The 24,514-nt window shown below is 45.0% G+C and overlaps 1 protein-coding gene across 2 annotated transcripts; it reads left to right on the top strand.

The window, feature by feature from the left end:
* Positions 1-271: 271 nt before the first annotated feature.
* Positions 272-23,420, top strand: rgl1 (ral guanine nucleotide dissociation stimulator-like 1). 2 transcript variants are annotated; one of them, XM_041934926.1, is made up of 18 exons: positions 272-583; positions 13,939-14,049; positions 16,555-16,763; positions 16,860-16,934; positions 17,027-17,217; positions 17,322-17,446; positions 17,586-17,801; positions 17,896-17,999; positions 18,130-18,214; positions 18,417-18,506; positions 18,882-18,968; positions 19,227-19,259; positions 19,355-19,476; positions 19,787-19,876; positions 20,047-20,230; positions 20,682-20,933; positions 21,022-21,136; positions 21,530-23,420. In XM_041934926.1, exons 1-18 carry the CDS (start codon positions 425-427, stop codon positions 21,715-21,717), a joined length of 2,436 nt encoding a protein of 811 aa, XP_041790860.1. In that variant the 5' UTR covers positions 272-424; the 3' UTR covers positions 21,718-23,420. The 2 variants fall into 2 exon arrangements, with proteins under 2 accessions (XP_041790860.1, XP_041790861.1); XM_041934927.1 differs by lacking the exon at positions 272-583 and adding an exon at positions 11,305-11,526.
* The last annotated feature ends 1,094 nt before the right edge of the window (positions 23,421-24,514 follow it).

Below are 24,514 nucleotides of genomic sequence, written 5' to 3'. Positions count from 1 at the left end.
AGAGGTTGAGAGAGGGAGAGAAGGAGTGAGAAAGAAAAAGAGGGAGAGACAATAGACTTTAATCACTCATGTGGTTGAGAGCTGCTGGCGAGCTAAGTTCCACACACGCAGAGAGGAAAGAAAAAAAAACAGAAGAGGGGAAGATAGAAACTGCATGTGGTGGAGGGAGAGAGGGGAGAAACAGGAAGGGAGAAGACTGAAGTGGACAACTTGAGAGGATCATTAGTTACACCTCTGAGCTGAAGTCCAGTCTACAACCAGACTGAGGAGAGAGGAGGAGGTGAACAAAACAGACCAAAAGGAGCCCAGTCGATCTTCTTCATCTCGATTGCTTCCACCGAGGAGGTCTCCATCCGCTCGGCCGTCCGGGCTGGAGTATGTCCTTCCATCCCCGTCACCCCTGCCGCTGATCCAAGCGGTCAGCATGATCTCCCACTACCCTCTGGCCACCCTGCTGCCCTGGCCTGCAGCTCCCCATCACCACTGTCCAGACCTGGACTGCACCTTACTGCTGGAGGGGGAAGGAGGTGTCGCCCTGCAGAGGTACCAGCCTCGCTCCCCAGAGAGCAGCCCCCGCCACTGGGTGAGTACAAGGCAGAGCAACTACGTGCCCCCCCCCATCCTCCCTCCTGCTGTTTGCTGGACTCTGTTTTTATTTTAAGGTACTTCCAGTCTTGTAAAACAATCTGGCAGATGTTGGCCTCCCCATGCATGACCTTCCTGTGCTTTCTGTTGTTTGGAATGTGTGTGAAGAGCTGTTTGGTGTCTCTGGTTTGGGCAGTTTTGATAGATTCAAGGATGGGAAGCGAAGTGGAAAATGTCTGCCTTGGAATTATAAGCAGTTAAAGATGTGCAGTGAGGAGCAGACTGGCAGTGTTTGTGACTCCTCCAAGGTCTGTTTGTTGGATGTGAGGAGTGACTGTGAGAAACTGGGGGGGAGAGTGAGAGAGAGAGAGAGGTTTTTGACTACAGCTGAAGAGCAAATCACAGCAAATCCGCGGCTGTTCTGGACTCAGCAGTTCTGGCCCGGCCGGTGGTCACATGAACACCTGACAGTGACACATCCCGCACTCAGCGGTTTACTCTTCCGACATTAACCGCCAGTGTGATGTACAATAAGTGAGAGTCCTTTTGAAACCCAAATGAAAACAGCTCAGAGATCAATCAGTGATTGGTTTCTCATTCCTCAATATACTGCATTTCAGTTCCTCTGTTCGGCCTTGACTCAGGGAAACGACTGAAAGTGCAATAACGCAAACAGCACAGTAACCTTTGGTGGCACAGACGGGAGGGCGGCTGACCTCTTGTGAAAAGCAGCGTATTCACTGTAACTACCGCTTATTGCTCACTGTGTGTGTGTGTGTGTGTGTGAGCACAGCCTTGCTGACTGGTCAGAGTTCACAGAAGAGGCATTACTCATTTTACTTCAGAACCCAAACGCCATAATGACTTAAATATGTGTCAACCAACAGCAGAACTCGACATTAACGTTGCTTAGGTTACACTTCATGTGAGCGTCCCGGCATTTCCGTCTATTTACCTCGATTTAATTCAACTGTGAGGTCACAGATTCCTCAGAACAGTGTGATTACCAGAAAACAACCTGCAGCGACAGCTTATTCCAGCTTAGTTGTGGCTGATTGCTTGCATGTGCGCACTTTCGGTATTGAGGCTAAAGCAAAAAATATTTTGGTGTTTACACGTGGCACATTGAGATTTAGTGAGAGGCTGAGGTCAGAAAAGCAGCCTGCTGAACTGTTCTTGTACAAAACACTGAAGTCCACCTGCCCCAGGACTGATATTCTCAGACAGCAATAAGAAAACTTAGTTTATTGTAAAAACAAATGAAAAATTCTGCTTTGGGAATGTTGCTTAAGTAAAAGTTTGCAAGCATAATCAGGAAAACGTACTTAAAATATTGAAATTAAACACACTCAGTGCAGAACAATGTCCCTTGTGACTATTACTCATGCATTAATGTAACATCAGGATTTTACTGTTGGTTGAGGTGGAGCTAATTTGGAAGTATTTTGTATGTATGTAATAGTGAGAATGCCCAGAGTGACACCTTCATAATGCTTGTTTTGTCCAACCAACAGTCCAAACCTCAAAATCATAAAAAAAAACAACTTAAAATTCTTACAATAACGACAAAACAGCAAATCTTCACATGTGAGACTCTGGAACAATCAAATGATTTTGTATGAAAAATGACTTCAACGATTAGCATGAATTTTCCGTCAGTCGACTAAATGATTAATCGACTAATCATTTCAGCTCTACTTGTATATACTGTTGGGTAGTTTGATTCATAACAGAGCATATTATTTTGTATGTTCTTCGTATGTTTTATATGACAAAAATTATCTTAATTTGTAGAGTAACCAGTAACTAAAGCTGGCTGATAAATGTAGTGAAGCAAAAAGTGTCATGTTTGCCCCTGAACTGTAGTGGAGTTAGTAGAACGTGGCATGAAAAGAAAAAACTCAAGTACAACTACCTTAAATTTGTATTTAAGCATAGCACCACTGCTTTCAGACCCCAAACCTCCATTACAATTCCCATGAAAAGAAACAGTAATAGTTCATATGTACATTTCTGTCACATGACTATCACAGTGCGGTGCTTGTATGTATGTTTTGAGCCAAAGACCATCCTCCTCCTCGCTGCCTATCTGACATCCTGGCTGACGTGTCCTCCCGTCTTACAGCACTGTTTCCACCAATTGTTTCAAGGGGTATGAAGATGGAGGGTAGTTTGCAGACACTAATGCTGTCGCCAAATCTTGCAATCATGCATGTCCAAAACTTAAAACTTGTGACTCTTTCTTTCTTTTTTTTTTTTTTACAGCGCAGAGTTGGGATTGCCATCACAGCTGGGTTAGAGGGCAATAAGGGTGATTATATAGAGGGGTAAATGCTTACAATAAAGTTATTTAAGAGTAAAAGCATCATCATGGAACATTGTTTCAACTATTTGGATTGTGCCTTTTGCAGCAGCTTCCCAAACTAAGATTTTGTTACAAAAAAAACACAAAAGTCCTGAAACAGGTCGATCCATTCTTATGATAAAAAGCAATACTGGACGATTTCTCTGAGTTATTTTGTGGCTGGCTCACGCTGGCTTTGAGGACAAAGACTTTACTGCTCTCAGGTGTTCTTCATTCTCCTGTCAGTGAACGTTTTCCCTACCTGCGCGAGGTTATGAAACCTAGTCATAAAGGCAGTGATTGGACTGATTGCTTCTCTGTAATCACCCTGCTGTGCGGTTATAGACGGCTGTAGGGTTCACAGTTCAGGTGGGAGATGAGGGAGGAGTGCTGAGGTGTTGTTGTCAGCAGTCCACTCTGGACAGGGAGACTACCACGTAAACACATGCTGACTGACAGAAAGATGCGCTGACTCAGACAATAAATCACAAGGAATAAACTTATGTAACGAAAATGCATCTTTTAAATTGAATTATCAGGATTTTGCAAGACGTGTCACAAGAGGGAATAACAAAGGACTCGACCGGGTTTGAACCCAGCTGCACAGAAGTGAGAGTGTTGACAAATACACACATCTCAGTGGGTTATCGCAGTGCATTTTGCTGCTTTCGTAGAAGTCTGCAGAGTTCTTTTATGCTCTACTCTCTCTGTCAGTGACAAGTCAATGCAATTAAGCTGCAGGCCGGTCAATAAAACCTCCAGTGCAGGGAATATTAGCCACCTCACACCCGCTGGGTTACAATAACCAGCAGGGTAGTTCAATAACCTCAGCGGGTCATCTGCTGGAAATGCAGAAGTGACTTTCAACAGGGAAAACAGGGACAAAAGAGGGGGGGGGGGGGGGGGGGGGGCAATTTCGATGATGCCGTGTTTTCCATTGAAAAAAATAAGAAAGCTGAGTTAGCACTCCTCCTTCCTCTTTCTTGTCTATTTGAACAGAGAAGTGCACGTTTGAGGCTGATGCTCAGTGACGTGTCCGTGTTTCCGTTTCTTAAGTTCTGATTCTTGGTTGTCATGTGTTTTGATGACTGCTGTGATTCATTCATCCGGATAAGACTAGTTCTTTAGGTTTTGCCTGTAAATGCATAGACAGCTGTGTAGGTTTCAGTAGTGCAATTCTATAATGTTCATGAAATATCAACACATCTTGCAAGCTACAGCTGGGGGAGCACTGCTCAGGGGATTTGGAAAGGAATGGGTTTAATGATTAACCCCATTCGAACTGACAATACAGGGACAAGTGGAGGGACAGTAATGTACTTCAGTCCTGTCATTTCTGTCCTTTCTTTTGTCTAAAATTGCACAATTCACAAACAACCAGACTTCTCTTTTCTAAAAAATCCAGGCCTCCGTCATCCTTTCATTCCGTCCACCACTTAAGACGGTGTTTACACACTTGGGTGACCCCCAGCGTGTCAAGTTGTCTGGTTGCCTGCAGCTCTGCAGAGGTTCAGATTGTGATCTTGGGCCTAATTAGGTCACATAATAGGACTGGTGTGAAAAATCAATACTGCAGGCATTGTCCCTGTCACCCGAGGTCCATCCCAACGCAACAACGCCACAGGAGCAGCTCGCTCAACTGGAGCAGAAACTCATTGCACCATATGGAGATGGGTGTGTTTTGTGGCAATGTGTGTGTGTGTATGTGTGTGTGTGTTTAGGGGTGACCTGGCATTGGGTTGATCTGATTTGGTTTTTATGGTGTGGCAGCTCTGTGACTGTGTGTGTGTACATGGCAAGGTGCCCCACTCCTCTCTTTTTCCCGCTCAGGCAGTATTAGCCAGGACGCATGACTAGGATCAAGCTGAGATTGTGATGTGTGTTTTTGAATATGTGTGTGTGTGAGTGAGTGAGTGAGTGAGTGAGTGAGTGAGTGAGTGAGTGAGTGAGTGAGTGAGAGAGAGAGAGAGAGAGAGAGAGAGAGAGAGAGAGAGAGCGTGTGTGGCATTAGTGTGTGAAGCTGGAGGCCGCTGGTGTCCAAACAGTGCTTAATATAAGCGGCCAGCACTCACACACTCTGCACTGTATGTCAGCAGATCACTAACTATAATAACTCTACTGAGGTCAAACACAAAGAAATATGAAATATGCTTACTTTAGTTCAGGTAATGCATCCTGTATTCGTTTAAGTTCAACATCAGGATTTATTTTTCTATAAGTTGAACTCTACACACACGTGGCAGAGTAAATATTGTATATTTTGGTCTGTGTTCTGGCGACAGTCGTGCTTGTTTTTGTGTTACAATACAGCTACTGCCTGTTTTTTTTGCAGCAGCAGCTCTGATGTGTGTTGTTGCATTGTGCATCACTTGCAAGCAGTTTCATTTCCTACAACGCACACACTTCATACTTTAATTTAAACACTAACAGCACCGCAGACGGCAGAGCATTATCCCTCCGTGTTGGAATAAGTGACAGGAATTAAACGCAAGGTTAAGCACAGAAAGCAAAAAGTGAAACAGCTTGATGGTTAACGTATGTGTGATTTTGCACATTCTGATGAGAGGAACTTGCAGTCTGCGGTGCAGCAGCAGTTGTCACCAGTGTGCTGCCGGCTTCATTGATGCTGTGTGTTGTTTTTGTTGCATACGTGACAAGTTTAGGGTAGCATGTATCTGTTGGGCAACAGATGGTCCTTCTCTCATTAGTAGGGGGTCAGACAGACAACCGAGCCAGTCCAGACCGATTCATTCAAGGCTTAGCAGGGCTTAGATCTTGTGGCGGGTGGGTGCAGGGATGGGGTCCCACGAAGGGGGTTGTGTGTGTGCGTGTGTGCGTGTGCGTGTGTGTTCTGGGACTAATTTATCGTAACTCTTCTAAATGGAGAGGCACCTGAAAGTACCTTAACTGCCAGCATACCATCTGAGTCATCATAGCTCCAGAGAGGATTATCCTTGCTTTAATGCAACAATCCAACTGACCCCATAAGGAGGCTGTTAAAAGAAAAAATAAGCCTGTTTCACAATTTCTGATAGCCCAAACTTCTCTGTACATAAATATGATTGTGTAGAAATGGAGTCAGTGCAATTCTGAGCACCTTTTCCTGCAAGAATGTCTTGGTTTGCAGGGTCAGCTGTGTTTAATGTGGAGTGTGGAGGAGGAGGGGTCTCGGTCTGCAGCTCTAGACTTTACTGGAAACTAATGATGTCACCCGTCCAGAGAGAGAAAGAGGGGGAGCTCAACAACGGCCAGGACAATAGATCTGAGGGGAGTAGAGACATGACATAAGAGAGGAGGGAGAGAAGAGGAGAGGGGCAGACAGAGCTTTAATGTGGCTGTTTGAACAAAGGGTTCAGTTGACCGAAGAAGACACAGAAACACAGAGAAAGAAAATGCAGCTGTGTGTGTTATGAGAGAAGACCTGGCACGTCCTTATCTATCTGTGCTCTCATTGTTGCTACTACAGGATCCACATACACTCATCTGTAGATCTGTTACCTCGTTAAACAAGTATCAGACGAACCTTTGCACTCACAGAGTGCTTTGCCACTGCTTCACTGCTCTTACATGACCTCCTTAAACTACTTTGATTGTCCCATTCTTAGGTTTTATTGAGTAACAGCAGATCATCCTGACCCTGCACCATAAATCCCACCTCTTGGGTTTTGTTGCTCTGGCCTGGTCTGGCTAAAACCTCTGCTGACTCTGGATAAACACAGCGGTTTATGAACTCTGCCCTCTACTGGGCAGTATGCTTTGAAAACACAAACCCACTAGCCACACACAAATACACAGTGAAACGCACTGTGTGCATACCCATGCATAATACAAGAGTATATAAGCAGTGACACATTCAGCCCAGACACAGGAGCAGGAAAGATCCTCTCCATGTATTATTTTTTTCATGCGATGACTTTCCACTGGAGAGTCTGGCTCCAGTCACAGCTGATACTCCTCTCACTGGCTGAAATGATGAGTCTCCTCTCCTGTGTACTTGTCTCCAGCAGAAAAGCAAGCAGAGCGTCTCTTTCCGGTCTGAAGTATGAAATCACTCTTTCTCTGGATGCCAGTGCAAGATGGTCCTCTTGCATCACGCTTGTCTTGCAGCCAGTATGGATCTTCTCAGTTTCTGGCTGTACTGTGAACTCTCCCCCTCCGTCTCTGTCTCTCCCTCACACACTTGCAGAGGAGATAATGTCCTTTCAAGTTAATCTCAGCAGTGTCTTACACCTTCTCTGATACATGACCTTCTTATCATGGATGGAAACACTGAGACCCCCACTCCCATTGCCGTCGCCTTGTGTTTCTGTGATTGGGTTTTGTTTTTTTAGCACTGTGATCCCCAGTGTTTGTCAGTCTGTTCTGCTCAATCGTCTTGCATTAAGAATCCTCTCCTCCTTCTACTTATTGGTCTGATTTTATGACCATGCTCCAGGCCAGAGAGGCTCCTCAGCCAGTCAGGTATGAGGACAGCAGGCTCGCTGGAGTCAGGAGGCTGGAGGCAGGAAGTGGGAGATTTCCTGGAATGTGCGTTTTTCCCCACAGTGGTGCAATAACAGTGTGAGCAGTGCTCCTCCTGTTTTTGTCCCCTTTCTGTCTGTACCGTGGCTCCCTGTTCTGACTTCATGGAACAAGGAGAAGACGAGCAAACTTGGGTTCAACAATTGCAGGAACCCATTATAAAAAACTCATGGGCTTTCCTAAGTGTAATTACGTCATTAATCTTCCAAGAGAAAGGGAAAACTTGGTATGAGGATTGGCCTACATTGCAGGAATTCCATGTGCAATAACTGATGGTCTTCCAAACATAGCAGCATCAAAATGCCATTCACCTCTGTCACACTGCCTTTCATTTTTACATTCAGGCTACAGGAAATCTGATTAGTAGAGAGATGTCAGGTTCAGTTACATTCACCAGAGCAACAGACTTAGTAAGTCACAAATATAAGGATGTGAGACACTTGTACTTCACTTGAGTATTTCCATTTTATACTAATTAACACTGCAGCTACTGTACTATAGTTACTAGTTCCTTTACAGACTACACAGATAGAAATGCAAAAACTTGGTCTCATTTGTGTTAGAAACAGTATTAACATCCAACATTCATATGCTTGATGAGACTAGCAGCTTAACTTGCAATCAGCAACCAGGAAGTCACTGCTTCTGGTCAGTCTTTGACATAACGATATAGCATAACTTGACATTTTTATACTTTGGTTTTTGTGCAGATTAAACAAATCAGACAAAACACATAAGAGGTGCTGGTAGCAGAGCCAGGCTAGCAGTTTGCCTCTTGTTTCTAGTTTTTACAATAAGCTAAGCTATCCTTTACCTTCATGTTTAGAGTACAGACCTGACAGTGGGAACAATCTTCTCATCGCACTCTTGGCAAGAAAGCAAATGAGTGTACTGCGCTCCTAAAGGGTTTGGATTTAGACCAAAATACCTAAAAAGTGCTCTGACATTTACTGAAATTTAGCCCCCTATTCCCTCAACAATAGAACAGGTCAAAATTGGTCAAAGACTCTTTTCTGATGTGTCCCATTAGAATATACCAGTATACTTTAATGGACCTGGACCCCAGAGAAAGAGAAGAAATTTCACATTTTCATCTCAAGTTGAAAGATGTGCGTACTCATCTGCTCATCCATCAGACGGAGCAGCAGCTGTCACATTTGTCAAATGTCTTGTTTGCTCTGAAATGTGACATCACTCCCACTGTGAGACCAACACTCCAATCCCCCCGGGGCTGAGCTGGAGGTCGTGTGGGGTCGCAACCTTCCCACTGCCCCTCTGGGCTTCCCAGAGCTCCAGAGACCCAAGTGGACAGCGGGGCAGCTCGGTCTGGGAACTGGAGGCCGGCCAGATACGCAGCCTGATGAACAGGCAGCAAGAAGACACACTGATAAAACATCTGACTACCACACACAGAGAAACACTGGCGGAGATTAACATTGGGCTTCCCTGGCCTCCTGGTGCCCTCCAAACAGAGCTGGGAGGGGGCAATGATGCCAAAAGTGGGGACCTTGTGTGTGTGGGTGCATCTGAGTGCGTACACCTTGCTTGAAAGCGTGGTGTGTGTGACAGCCAGTGACGTTGAGTGTGACGTTGGGGTTACGTGTTGGGTGTTGTGGGAGCCAGATGAGTGGGAGGGCATATCACGTACACACACAATATTGAAAAGGGGGCCACAGCAGGTCTAGCCATCTCTCCCACTGAGCCAGATGACAATAAGATCTTAAGGTTTCCACTGTCTCCTGACTCTGAATCAGTAGTTTAGTTATTTTATCAGCTGACAAAATGGACAAGCAAATGTGTGAACCACCACTTGCTCATATTTGATATGTTTATGATACAACTTTGTACAAAAGACCCCTCACAAATTTGACGCTTGATTCATATCTTCCCGTTTATTCACACAAGTGGGCTGTTTGAGTACGTGTGCAGGCACATTCACAGTAGAACAGTGTTGGCCATTCTCACACTCAGCCTATTCTCCTCTCCTGTCACTGACAATGCACAGTACTGGTGACGACATCTACAGCCTTCCTTGTATTGTCCCACGCAGGGGCCATGAAGCTGCAGCTGCTTCACACACAAGACAGCTAGGACTTAAAGTACATTACTTCATCCACTCATATGAAATCTGTATGTTAATGTTTATTCTAACTCCCTGAGTGGAAATGCTGAAAGTTCAAAAAGATCTCAAAATACTGCAAAACAGATTTTATGATTGGCTGAGGTAGAAAAAATGGTGCTATGGAAACACAGTGATAGTAATTACATCACGCAGGGTTTGAACCATGTGCCTCCTTTACTGCTCCTGTGCAATGTCTGAATACCTGCTGCTGTAACACAAGACCTTGCTAATTAGGGATCAATAAAGTACATATATTTTCTTTGGCAGATTTTTTCGAAACTTGGCTAAAATTTGCATGAGATTTGGATGGAAACCAAGATAATTAATACAGCATGTTTATTTCATGTCAATAAACACTGCCCACTACAGCTCCTCTCCCACTGGAGGACTGTACAAAAGCACTATAAATAAAGTATCCAACATACAAACACGTTTGGAAAAACATAGCTGACAATGACAAAAAAAATAAAGCAGAACCATCCATGCAATTAATATTGCAGAACAGCTGTACAGAGAAATGAGGAGAATTTCTAGTGGACACCACAGAAGAAGAAATGGAGGTTGAGGGACGTTGAACTTAAACCTGACAGAACGCAGTGAACATGTCGTACGTTTGGCGGCCTTCCTTATCAGGTATTTGCTACAATTTCAAAGATTTTGCGCAAAAGGTTTCGGTACATATAACAGGCTACACTTACCAGACCTCTGTTGCAGGCTCTTCGTCTCTGCTTGGGGCTAGCCGCTTGAGTCTACGTTGGCTGGTACTAGCATAACACGCTCGAATGTCCGACATCTCCAACTATCGGGAGTCGAATTGCATTGTGGGTAATGTGGGCGCCAGGTTTTAACAAGGTGCACGCCAAAAACAAAAACAAAAACAAAAAAAGGTACAAAACGGTATCTCTGCTACGTCAATCAGTTATGATCCTTTCTTTTAACTGTCCATCATGAGTCTGACAATGTTATAGGAGTGCAATGCTCAGTCAGTGAGTACTCTTTTAAAGACAGGAATCACAGCAATCTGAGTTTGTCAAATAAATCTTTTATCTTTTTGGCCTTTTTATAGTGTAGTTTCCTTCATATGTAAAACACTGTCTGGGGAAACAAAAAAGCAAGATTGCACTAAAAAGACCGATTTAATTAGTCTAACTCTGACTGCTGAAGCCTCATATCAACAGCTTGTACAATTTAGGATTTTCACACCACTGGACAACCCCCACACAATACAGAAAAAAACTGTATCTCCAGTATCTCCTGTAAAACCAAGACGTGTTATTCTCTCAGGAAACACGCTTATAATAGTCTTCCTCATCATAATAAGGGCGACAAGAAAAAAAAAAACTATTTTTTCTCTGATTTTGTTTACTGTATGTTGTGCATTTCAAAAAGGATTCATGTCGATTTATTTTTATTTTGTTTTTAAGATTAAAAAAATATAAACACCTTAAACAGCAGCAAAAGCAATGAACAAAACAATACGTACAAGCAAAACACTAATAAACCCCAATAATCAGGTGATAAAAAACAGTTATGAGTGTTATCAATTTCAGGAAGGAAATTTATGATTCTTGCGCACTGGTGTGTTGCGCAAACAGCCTGCGTCCGAGCGCGCACATTGTTGTCAGTCTGATGAAAGTCGGACCAAGAGAGAGGAGGCGGAGTTTAAACGGAACTGTTGTGAGTGCAAGTAGGAGGAGTTCGCTCATTCACTAGAAGAAGAGGGAGCCCACTGACAGACACGGGAGGAGGATTTGGAGTTGGAGTGGAGCGGACTAAAGTGTGCGCGGTGAGGGAGAAGAAATTTTCTCAGCGAGAGGATCTGGGAGTTCTTTCTTCTTTTTTAAATAAGGAACACATCTTCTTCTTTCCTTGGCGGATTATTCCCGAGCTCTGATGCTGCCCCCGGATCATGAAAGAAACGCTCACCATGAAATTCGCCTGGAAAACTAAAATGGTAAAAACACAACAAACCCTCGCATGGTTTTCCATCCTGTGCTCTGTTGTTGAGTTTGTGGTTTTGAAGAAAGGGGGAGAGGGAGGGAGGCTGAAGAGGGAAAGGGGGGTGGGTGGGGGTGTAGGCTTGGGAAAGTAGCGGATAAAGGGGGAAAGCAGAGGAGGAGGAGGGGGGCAGTTGAACATTGAGTTTTAATTGTTTTTATTAGGTTTAAATCCAGTTTAACCCACATTGCTGGTGCGTAAAGATGTCGCGCAAAGTTTGGAAACGTCGGTAAGGAGGGGGAGATAGAATTAAAAAAAAAAAAATCCCCTGCCGACTCCGCCAGAATATGAACCCGATCCGCTAGTTTTCCCCTCCCTGATGGTGGATATGAAAACTTTTGTCTGGGGGCCCGCAGTGAAACAGAGAGGGAACAATTGGCGAGGCCCCTGCCTCTCCACGGGTCCCAGCTGCGTCCAGGCGAGGAAAACACAAAAGCCAGCAGATCAGCGCCAAAGATTTCACACAACTGTTGTTGTTGTTATCTTGGGAGTATTGTTTCACGCACAGCTGATAGGCTGATATGCAGATTAGCACTATTTGAGAAGAGATAGTGTACTATGTGCCTCTCTGCTCTCCTTAGTGCCCTCCCTGTGCACTTTTTAAGCATCATCAGTGGAAGGATTCAAGTGCAGAGAGTAAACAACTCATCTCCTGTTTACACCGCGTCCAACCTCACTTGATATACTGTGTTCTCTGGAAACTCACCCCTATCTACTGTGTGATGTTTCCTACCCTCCTCTCTCTGGTGAGCAGAAATAGCACTGGGACAGTTTTCTTTTCCATTTTCATGCAAGCTCGTGCAACTTTGTCCCACGATAAGCCCCAAACTTGGTGCACAAAGCGAGCCTGCTCTGAAAAACATCTCCACTTCTGTGGCTGACAAAAAGCAGGCTGTGTGTGCAGACTGTGAACTCAGCAGCCCGGGCCGGCCAGCACAGAGACCTCCCGCTATTGTTTTGGGAGTGTGTGGACTGCATGACTCATGCACTGATGTATTTATCTGTCTCTGCGCCAGCCATCCAGCCGGCAGCCAGCAGCGGCTAAAGAGAGAGACAGGCAGAGAGACATGCACTCACTAGGTTGCCCACCATAAGACGAGATGCTGAACAGGGTAGGGGAAGGGGCATGTGGACGAGTTCCTGACAAATGCGTCTTGGGACATGCAGACATGTTTGCTGGTTTCATCTGCCAGAGCCTGTTAAAATCCCTATTTTTATTCCTCCCCTTTCTCTTTCTTTGTGTTTTTTTTTTTGGTTTGGGCTTTCTTTTCATCTCGGCATCACATGTTTCTGTTCAAACCCAAACACGGCTCAGTCATGGCTGAGCGCCATCGGCCTTCAGGACCGTCCATTGAGCCTGTTAACGGCGGCTTTGACCCTTGACCTCTTCTCTGGCAGCCTATCTGTTTGGGGAATAGTGTGGACTTTGCCATTGAGCTGTGTAAATGAAAGTGGGGACAAGTGAGAGTGATCTTGGCCGCCTCAGCCTCTGTGTGTGTGTGTGTGTGTGTAAGAGAAGGACTTGGCCATAATACTGCATGCGTGGTGTTTACTGTATATTTGGCCAGTCCCTCTCCTTCGCTGTCTCTGCCTCTGTTTTTGTCTCTGTCTCCATATGTTGATGTCTCAGCATATCCCAGACTGTGTTTGTGCACACTCTCTCCCAGCAGGAGTTTCGTAGTTTGATTTCACTGCGCTCCCTCTGTGTGTTTATGCACTCTGCTGTTATTCAGTGATTTACAACCAGAGACAGACACAGTACATATGGGGCAAGATGAACACAAATCCATTGAGTCTTACGAGCTGGTTTAAGTGCGGTTGTGCTCTCAAGGCACAGATTTGTAATCAAGCTTTGTTGGCTTGTATAATCAGGCTGACAAAGACATGTCAACAGAGAGAACAAGTGATGCAAATGTCTTGTTTTATTTTGTGGGGGCTTGTTTGGGAGACTTCATCCATTCTGGCTCTTATCTCTGGCTTTCTGAGCTCCAGGAAAGCAGTCCAGCTCTGGCTTCAGTTCCAGAGAGACTAGGACATGGTGAAAGAGATGGATAGGGAATAAAAGAGAGGGAGTAAAGGCAGGGAGGGAGGCCTGGCAGGCTGCAGTGGTGGGGGTTGGGGAGTTGGTCATTCTTGATGTTTTACTGCACTTTCGTCCTTCTTTTACTAGTTTGTTTGAGTGCTGTGGTTTGTTTTCTGTGTTCTTTCCTGATTCTTTCTTCTGCTTTTCTCAGTTTCCAGAAAAAGCCAATTCCTATTTTGTTAAACCACTGAAATGACACTTGTTGTGGACTCTTTTTTATTCTTAATGCAGCTCTCCTCTTTTCTGGAGCTTTCTAACATTCATCCTCTTGCCCTCGCCTTTCAGAGCTCGGTGCAGGACTGGGGGGAGGAAGTCGAGGAAGGAGCCATCTACAACGTGACACTGAAGAGGGTTCAGATTCAGCAGGCGGCCAACAAGGGAGCAAGATGGCTAGGGGTGAGTCGGCCCGTCTGATGTCCCCCAGTATGACAGAAACACAGCTGACGAGGATTTTTCTAAAGCGAGACAAGCTGCAAACCCTCAGCGAAAGAGATCACACATACGAAAACCAGATGCTTTTTCCACTCTCTGAACCTGTTACGCTGCAAAATGAGTGCTGTTTTTTTTTTTTAACGCAAAGTGGAACAGTCTCTGCCTGTGGAATCTATCATGTGTAAATGGTTTATAAAAACAATCCAGTTAGTTGTGCACAGACTGCGGAGCTCCGAAACAGAAAATGTAAACTCTATTGTTTAAAACAGAGCCTGTCTTTCAGTTGTGGGGCGTCTCTCAGCATTGTTGTTTTAACATTTGGAGCTATAAATCTCCCAGTTTAGACAACACCTTTTAGTTGCCTGCTGAAAACCAACAGTTTCACCAGACCTGGACTGTTTAGCTAAAGCATGTGATTTCCTGACTTTCCCGGCTGCCAGCAAAACTGCTCACTCCCCTGTACAGCACTGTTTTATAAAACGCTGCTATGACAAAAAAAAGTTGGGGGTATTAAAGGCTTTTCCTTGAGTTCTGCATTTTTTCTGTGCGTATGAGGCATTGCTGTTTCCTGCATGGTGCTGTTTATACCAGCGTAATAAGATGTTATACAGTATATTATTATACTGCACAGAAGGGCCAATTAGGGGCATTATCCGTAGTTTCTCTCGTGCTCAGTAACAACTAAAGGAATGCACGAACGCAGAGTCAGATATATGGGGCTTTCTGCTGTCTACAAGAAAAAAAATCAGGATCTTGTGTTGTGAGTTTGTTTGTATCACTGGTGTCTCTTTGTGCTTGACATGGGGGATGGGGACTGGCACATGAAAGAAGGAACAGATAACAGCTCTGAGGCCTTAAAACTGTATTGATATATCGACAGCGGCATGAGCTGCCAACTGTATTTGAGCTAATTAAAACAACATGGGTGCTTTATGCAGTGCTGTCTATTGAGTTGAACAGAATAGAGAGTGATCCCTATTGAGACATGAGTATATTTACCATGAACAGTCAATTGTCAGTGAATAAGAGCAATTACAATCAGTGGGATTGTACGCCTACACTGATGTATTGTTTACAGTGTGTGCCGTCGCCGGTTGCAGATTCTTTGTATCTAACTCATTGTGAATTGTAAAATCTAAGCCTGTGTGTGTGTGACCGTACAGTGGGTCATCCCACAGAGATAAATAACGGCATTTCTTAATGCACCGAGTTTTTATCAGAGGGGAGAGGAGGGAGAACTTGGCTCCGCTGCTACTGTCCTCCTCTCCGTCTGGAGGGACGGCGGAGGAGGAGCCTGCTGTGATTAAAAGCAGATTGGAGCGTTTCCTGTTGTAGCGTGCAAACTTCACCGAGGTCTCTTTCTCTGCACGTCTGTGCCACCTCGTCTCCTGCTCTCTCCCCGCCTGTTTTGTAACCACCCTCTCTACCCCTGTAGACACAATCGTCGGACACATCTGGAGAAATTCGAATTAAATATAGGTCACGATTGTCCTCACTGTTTCCTCTGTCCCTCCATCTTTTTTTGTCCTCTAATGAATTGTTGCACTCCTGTACAGTGGTGGAAGAAGTATTCTCTTTAAATGAAGTAGAAGTATTCATTGTAATCTACAGCAATGCATCATATTCTATAAGATCATCATACATTTGTAGTGTTGCCGTCCTTTTAGATCCACAAATTTTTGTCTGTTTTCAGCTCTGTGACAATGCATTTTCCAGCTAATGCAAGAAGCTTTCTAAATAGTTTATGTGCTTAAGAAGTAGCAGAAAAATAAATGGATTTGTAATGGAAATGTAATATGAAAAGTAACAAGTAGCTAAAGCCGTCAGACAAATGTAGTGGACTAAAAAGTCCAACATATGCCTCTGAGATGAAGTGGAGTAGAAATATAAAGTTGCATAAAATGGAAATACTCAAGTAAAGTACAAGCACTTTGAATTTAAAGCATAACTGGGTAAATGTACTTAGTTACATTTCACTACTGCTGCTGCAAATAAAAATCTTAAAGCTAACTGACAAACTTCATTGATTAATGAAATGATTTTATGTTCCATCGTTTTTCTGTAATAAACAACATAATGCAACACAAGACATCATATTACGGTAAATCAATGTAGAACAGGCAACAGATCAAACAGGACAAATCTGGCCACATATAGTAGTGAAGTAGAATGAGCCATGGCAATAAATTAAAGGAAAACATGATGACAGGCAAAAAGAGGGCCGCAAATTATATGTAAGATACCACATAAATACAACATAGATGAAGTTATGTTCCGTTATTGACTGTGCGAGATGACAACCAGGACAGCCCGACACATTAAAAGTATTAATCTGTGATGACTCGCATCCAAAGCCAAACAACGGCAAGATAATCTTTGGAAGCACGAGCCAAGTCACTGCAATGGGTAATATCAGTTCTCAGTTCACTTCCCGCTGGTTTAACAGAGTACAAATGTGTGTGTGTTCAGGCGGAGGGCGATCGTCTACCTCCCGGCCACACGGTGAGCCAGCTCGAGACCTGCAAAATCCGAAGCATCCGTGCTGGAACACTGGAGCGTCTGGTGGAGACGTTATTGACAGCGTTTGGAGACAATGACCTCACCTACACCTCCATCTTCCTGTCCACCTACAGAGCCTTCGCCAGCACGCAGACTGTGCTGCAGCTACTGCTGGACAGGTAGGGCTGCGGTCCGCCGTCGCATAAAGCCGAGACGATGCACCGATTTCCATTTTAGCGGTTCTGAACATGCTTTCTCCTGACTTTCTGCTGCAGGTATGGAAGCGTGGAGGAAAATGAGCAGGACACAGGCAGATGCCGAAGCTCTGAAACCAATGGAGCCATCAGGAAGTGAGATACATTTTTATACGTTCATAACTAACGGCTCCACATGGACATCTTTCTAAAGATAAAATTTTTTTCTTTTGTTGCTGTCTCCACAGCGCCCTGGCTTCTATCCTGCGTGCCTGGCTGGACCAGTGTCCTGAAGACTTCCAGGGGCCTCCTGATTACTCCTGTCTCCACAGGCTGATGGACTACCTGCGCAGGGCCCTGCCCGGCTCTGAGGCTCTTAGACGGGCAGAGGGTCTGCTGGAGCAGCTGCAGAGTCAGGCCAGCATGGATGACACTGATGGTACCTATTTTTTATCATGCAGTTCTTTGTTGTGTGAAGTATTGTTTATATCCTTTGCGTCAAATTTCCCCTGTGTCAAATTATCTGTGTTTACCTGCTTTCAGCTAGTTTCCACGGTAACAGTTCTTTCTGCCTTGGGGAGGAGGAGGAAGTGGAGATCGAGGTCCAGGAGAACTTCCTGTCGTTTGAGGCCGACCTGGTGGCAGAGCAGCTGACCTACATGGACGCGGTAAGTGGAGGGAAATGAGAGGGGAAACGGGTGGATTGATAGTGTGAGATGTGTGGGAGGGAAAAGGTCACGCAGGTTACATCGCTGCGATGTTTCGTCAATGTCGTCATACTAACATCCGGCTGCTTTTCTCCTCTAGCTGCTGTTTAAAAAGGTCGTACCCCACCACTGCCTGGGCTCGATCTGGTCCCAGAGGGATAAGAAGCACAACAAGCACAGCGCCCCCACCATTCGGGCCACTATTACCCAGTTCAATGCCGTGGCGGCCTGCGTGGTCAGCACGGTGTTGAAGCACAGACAGATCAGACCACATGTCAGAGCGCGCGTCATCCAGCGCTGGATAGACATCGCTCAGGTCGGTAGAAACACACACGCACAGATTCATCTATAAACCTAACGCACAAATCGGCCGAGATCTAACCGTCCTTGTGTGAACTGTCTCCTAACAGGAGTGTCGTATACGCAAAAACTTCTCGTCCCTGCGAGCCATCGTGTCGGCGCTGCAGTCCAACCCTCTTTACAGGCTGAAAAGGGTATGGGCCTGTGTGCACAAGTAAGCCACCAACCTCTCCACTATGCAGATAATCTCAGCACATCTCCATACAAGAATCAACAGCCTCTCTGAGATGTGTATTTTAGCTGATATGTCCGTTACCATTAACATGAATCCGTGCTCTACACAGAGACAGCATGCAGACGTTTGAGGAACTGTCGGACATTTTCTCCGATCACAACAACTACCTGACCAGCAGAGAGCTCCTCATGAGGGTGAGTTCTGACATTTATTTCACATCTGAGGGATCTGTGGAATGATGAATGAGAAAACTGAATATCCTCTGTAAGAATCCCAGTTGTAAAGCGTGTAGACGTTACTCTCACTTCACCTGAATAACCTGAAAACATGCCTTCATTCACTTCTTCATTCGAAACTCAACAACCGAAACTTTATTTTTCTTTGCTTGCTCTACAGGAAGGCACTTCAAAGTTTGCCAGTCTTGAGAGCTGTGCCAAGGAGCACCAGAAACGCACCCACAAGAGGCTACAGTTGCAGAAGGAAATGGTGAGACAAAGGCTGGCAAACGAAGAGCTTCTGCAATTAAAAAAAAAAAAACAGCCAGGCAAATGGACCTTTTATCAAAGAGTGCTGAAACCGAGCTCTCTAATTTGAAACAACACATTCCTCTAAAGCAATGTACTGTAAAGCCAGATCTAGCCTCTCCAGTGATGAAGCCACATGCTTAGCTTTGTTTACTCAGTGCACTATGTGCTGTACTCGTATTAAGCCTGTGTTGTATTTTACAAAACCCACACTGGCATCTGTAAACCATGAGGACCACAGTCTAAATTAGTCTCCGGCTTTGTTGTGGCGTCCTTCAAGTATTTATTTAAACTAAATGTGGTTTCAGAGATATCAAAAAGCTGTCTTTCTGCACAGGGGGCGATGCAAGGGACGATACCGTACTTGGGGACTTTTCTGACCGACCTGACCATGTTGGATACGGCCCTGCCGGACTTAGTAGAGGTAAGAAAAAGGCCTTGACACCTGCTGAATGTGTGTGTGTCGCTATCTGAGAGCATGTGTCTGCGAGTTTGCACACCTCGGCAGATCTGAGAGTCTGCCTGTGTAACTGCTGTCAGAAACCGGGGCGTAAGTTTCCATGAGTGCGTGAGGAATTTTGTCGGCCCATTTTTGGAGTGGCCCACCTAATGCTGTTTGTCTAAGCAGCCACTGGTATGTGATGCCCAGGGTCTGACAGCGTGCTCTTTGTGTCCTCCGCAGGGTGGCCTGATCAACTTTGAGAAGAGACGCAGGGTGAGTGCAGCTGCAGGCCGCCTCCTCCGACACAATTATCACACGATTCGCTCGGCTGACCGTACAGACCGCTAACCTTCTCTCTGTCCCCGCAGGAGTTTGAGGTGATAGCCCAGATCAAGCTGCTGCAGTCGGCCTGTAACAGCTACTGTCTGACTCCGGAGCCGGCTTTCCTCCGCTGGTTTAAGAGCCAGGCCCAGCTCAGCGAGGAGGAGAGGTACTGCTGCTTTCCTCTGAATACCTTCTCTCTTCATTGCACCGTTTTCCATTAGATAAAAAGCAAATTAGTGCATGAGGTCATGGTCTGTTGGATCTATTGTTACAAACAAACACACAATAGAAGCTCCTTTCTGCCTTTTCTCCTCTCTTCTCCCTGCTGTTCTTTTGTGTTGTGCTTCTCTTCTCTTGTCTTCCCTGACTTTCTCTTTCCTTCTCTCTTATTCAGAATTCATGGTTCTCTAAACCAGCAGGCACATGATTTGTTTTTTTTATGATGCTTAGGATCTCATTAATGTTCTCTCTTGCAGCTATGCCTTGTCCTGCGAGATTGAAGGTCTTGGCGACAGCAGTCCGACGTCACCCAAGCCTCGAAAGAGCATGGTGAAGAGACTGAGCCTGTGAGTACATCCAGAAAATAGATGTTAATAGGATCTAATGGAGGAGGGTCGAGTTTTAAATGAAATGTGCCTCGTGTCACAGTCAACATGTCGCACTGTCATATTCAAGCACTGGATTGCTGTGACCTGCTTATTCGATTATCTAATAAGCGACTTCCTCTTATTTCCAGGCTGTTTCTCGGAACAGACAGTAATTCAGCCAGTTCTCCAGTCAGAGAGACGCCGCGCTCGCCTCCTACTGGCAGCTCGGGGGAGAGCATGGACTCGGTCAGCGTGTCCTCCAGTGACTCCAGCAGCCCGTCGGACAGTGAGGGCCTCACCCCAACTCACACCTCCGACTCCCAGCAGAACAAGGTGGGCTACAATAACACTAAAGAAGTGTGTTCTTTTTGATCCTAATTAGGGACTGTATGAAAACTATTGCGAGCGAATCTGTATACTTCATTCTTTCATTGATGCCCATCAGCTTCCACAAAGTGGCCGCATGTCTTCCTCCTTATAGCAACAAAAAATACAAATGGAAAAAATAGCAGTATAAGACAAGCATAAAAACCAGAAAAGATGGCTTTTGTGTGTTTTGTTGTATAAAAATCATTTTTTACGACAAATCTTATTAAATAAGAATAAAATAAAGTCTTTCTCAGGGAAAAATAACATACGTAACACTCCCCCTTTCCTGTCCCCCTCCACCCTAATCATTTTCATACAGTCCCTTAGTCAACATGCTGTTGTTTAAGGTTTTTATGAAAAACCCAGTTCTGGTTTTGCGTATCTGTGTGTAACTTCTGGTCTCACGCTTCCTCAGCTATCAGAATCCTCCTCCTGTACTTCGCTCCATTCCATGGACACCAGCTCGTCGACAGCCAGCGTCTCCATGACTCCCGCGTCTCCCTCACTCCCCGGGCCCCTCTGCACCCACAGACGCTCCGTCTCCCTCACGCCCTTGACCCCCAGCTCCCTGAGCCAAACCCCGACTTATAACACCCAGGCCCAGGACGCGTGCATCATAAGAGTCAGCCTGGAGCACGGCAACGGGAATCTCTACAAGAGCATATTGGTACATAAATATGTGTGTTTGTGTTCCTGTGCGAGTGAGATGCTCTGTGTTTACATTTTTACAGAACATATGTCTATTCCTTGAACAGTTGACCAATCAAGACAAGACCCCGGCCGTAGTTTCTAGAGCCATGGCGAAGCACAACCTGGAGGTGGAGCCAGAGGAGGGATACGAGTTGGTACAAGTCATCTCTGAGGAGAGAGGTAAGAAGGAAACCAGCGTGGCTTTGCTATTAAGCTGAGCCTCATTAATTTTTCATGGAATCCCTGAGGCAAAACTGAGATACAACCTGTGCTAATTTGCCTCAAATAATGTCTTTAATAGGCAGTATTATTCCAAGACATGTAGTCAGATTTTTACAATGAATACAATGAGCAGAAGCTGTAGCAGCAGTTAAAAACTATGGTGAAACGCCTTTTATATTTGCAATTCAGCATTGTAATTATTGCGTTTTTTCCCGCCGATCAGCTGTTTTGCGAACTTAATGAACCACAATAACTCATGCGTTGCTGACTGAAAGTATAATAGCACTAACAGCAAGAGCTTAAACTATACTCATAACTCCTGCCTCCTCACTCCCTGTTATCTCCTTTCAGAACTGGTTATCCCAGACAACGCCAACGTCTTCTACGCCATGAACACCTCAGCCAACTTCGACTTCCTGCTGCGGGTGCGAGGCTCGGCGGGCCGGGCGGTCCAGCTGCGAAGCCGGTGTAGCTCCACACTCCCTCGCACCCAGCACCGCTCGAGCCTGTCGCTTCGACTCAGCAAGGTCACGCTGTGACCCCGGACTGCGGCGACCCAGCTGTTAACCCTTACGCCACTAATCCAGGACAATACCGGGCAAGGACTTGATGTGAACTGATGGGTTTTCAATGGAGGCTGGATGGATAGATGGATGAGGAGCTCTGGAGGACTGCTTAAGGATCCCAATGAGACTCTGTAAAAGCTCCACTTTGACTCTTCTCACCCTGAACTGTGCCACCCCTTCTTGCCCTTTTCAGCCCTTTGCCCAGCCTTAATATGGAACATGGGTGTGTAGCGTGACTGCTGTGCCAGTGGGCCTTGACTTTTAACTCGTGATGCCTGTGACAGAGTGTAACAGCGACCCCAAGTGGCCACCACTCTTTACAACACCAGGTTTTTGCACATGTTACGGGAGCAGCAAACTCCTGACCTCCAACAGTATTCTGATATTGAACGAACTTCTTTTTATTCTGTGATGTCTGTGTAGCTGAATCTTTACTTTTCTGGTAATAGAAGTGTGATGAATGCAGAAAGAGAAGATTGACGGTGGAATAGGTGGAGAAGTGGACTGTCCTGTTGCCTTTATCGATGACTGAATGGACCTCTGACAGTATTCTGAATGATATTGATTCATTGATTGACAGGAGCTGTAATGTCATTGTTTTCCCTTGTTGGGCACGTTTAGCCGCCATGCCCAGCTCGTGCACACTGTGCACTGCGCGTTCAGCCCCTCTCGCGTTATGAGCTGTGTGACGAATGCAGTGTTCCATGCATTCTGATTGGTTCCATTACTTGGTTTTAACAAGTCCTTGGCAAATACTGAAGTAGCCTTACCTGCCCTATCTTTAGGGTGTCACAATGAAATCTGTGCTGCTTTCTAATCCAGAAACATGTTCCCTCGCATCCTCATGTTTTCGGTTTGAATAAGAAGAGAAGAAGAAGAGGAGGGAACTGACTTCCTGGACTGGAAAACACCATGCAGACTGTCTCAGACTGATGCATACTTGTACCTCTTTGCCCTTCATTATATGAACTATAGAGTTGCACTTGTCAGTTGGTAGGAGATGCCAGTGGGATGTGAAAACAGAAGAATGAGTAAGCCGCTCTGTAAGTGGTTTTCTCCCTCTTCACTAAATGAATTACTATTTTTGTTTGTACTTGTTGCTTTTTATATGTTTTTGTAACACAATTCAGGCCAGAAACGTACACCAGACTGGAGAGCGATGGAGGACTGTTAAAAGTAATGAATCCAGGTTGCCAGATTTTACTGCGAGACGCTTGGAAATCTTTACCGAGGGACGCGTCACTTCATTACACGCATGAAAAGCCGAAACACCTCTCCGCACAGTAAACGCCCATCTGTTTGTCTCGTGGGCACACTCCTCACTTCCAGCGCCGTCAGAGTATCACAGCAACACTCATCACCTGTCACATAACAGCCACACGTTTGCAGATAAACACTCGCAGTTGTGTTTTTTTCCTTTCAGTCATGACGCACTCCTGCAGATCTTACAATGTCGCGCTATTTTCAGATGAAATCAAATGTTCGACCAGGTAACGCTCTTGGTTAATATGACAGCCCCCACCTGGGAGAGCTGGTTCGCTGTCGGACTCGTGTTCACGGCCCGAACATTTGTCTCCATGCAGCACTTCACTTTGAAATGTTCTCATTAAATCACCCTCAGCTCCTGTGTTCTTCACTGCCAAAGACTGTTCCTCTACCTGAATAAATAAATTATTATCATCATTATGATGGCTGTCCTGCGTGTTTTTGATTGAAACCACAATGAGCGACATGTAATTTCTGACGTCTGATCATGAGATGTTTTCTGTGCCTGTTGTAAGTCTTTGCTATCTATCAGATCTGCACAAACAGCTGCGATTAATCATTCCTCTGACTGCTCTGGAAGGATGCAGGCGGCTGTGCTTCTGTCTTTTTTTACCCTTGTGCTGTGATAGACAACATGCTCGGTCCTGTTAGGTTTGACATTATCAATAAAAGGACCAGAAGCTGTTCTGGACGGAGCCCAAGCTATTTTGCTGAGTGGAAGACATTTCTGCTGACTTGAGTGCAGCAGTCACGACCTTCCTTTCCTGAAACTGCTTTGCTGCTTCGCTGGTCAAACCCTTTTCCAGGAATTCAAAGACAAAGATGCATTTTTGACATTCACAGGAATTCATTTAAAAAATGAAAGCAGACATACATTTGGGAGACATGACTCTCGTTTACAAGCCATTGAGGTTCACCCTCGTTCAACACAGCAGAACACGTGAAATAGTTCTTATGCAGAAAACCAAGAGAAGGTTGAAATAAGAACATACACTTGAGCAGCCACGAGTGTACCAAATGAAAGAAAATGAGTGCATTTTTCAGCCCCGGTGTTAAAGTTTGGATTTTAAATTATTTATGCACGTCTTTGTTTGCTTCATTGTTACAAACATTCAAGCAACATTCAGAACAACAACTAAATACGAGTGGAAACATCAAAGAGCTTTGTTGTCTCATTTAACACCCGCTCATGAAATAATAATGACAAAATCAAAGAGCAAAACGTTGTTCAAGGCAATTACCGAAGGAGAGGCACCGCGAAATGGAACAAAAGAGCAAACAAGATATCAAGATTTTCCTGTTTCTTTGTAAAATCCTGGAAAATCATTTAATAATTCATTGGCTGAACTGACAACTCAAGTCCACATTAAAACCTGTGATAAGTGGTCATTAAGTAGACATTTATCCATTTTAAGGGGCCACAAGTCAAAAAGGTTTAGAGCCATTAATTGATAAAAACAAGCGTGTGTGTGTGTGTGTGTATGTGTGTGTGTGTGTGTGTATG

The sequence above is a fragment of the Chelmon rostratus genome, chromosome 4 (genome assembly GCF_017976325.1).
Source record: "Chelmon rostratus isolate fCheRos1 chromosome 4, fCheRos1.pri, whole genome shotgun sequence".
NCBI classification, from domain to species: domain Eukaryota; kingdom Metazoa; phylum Chordata; class Actinopteri; order Chaetodontiformes; family Chaetodontidae; genus Chelmon; species Chelmon rostratus.
The sequence above is the reverse complement of the archived record's forward strand: the minus strand, read 5'-3'. Positions and strand labels throughout refer to the sequence as shown.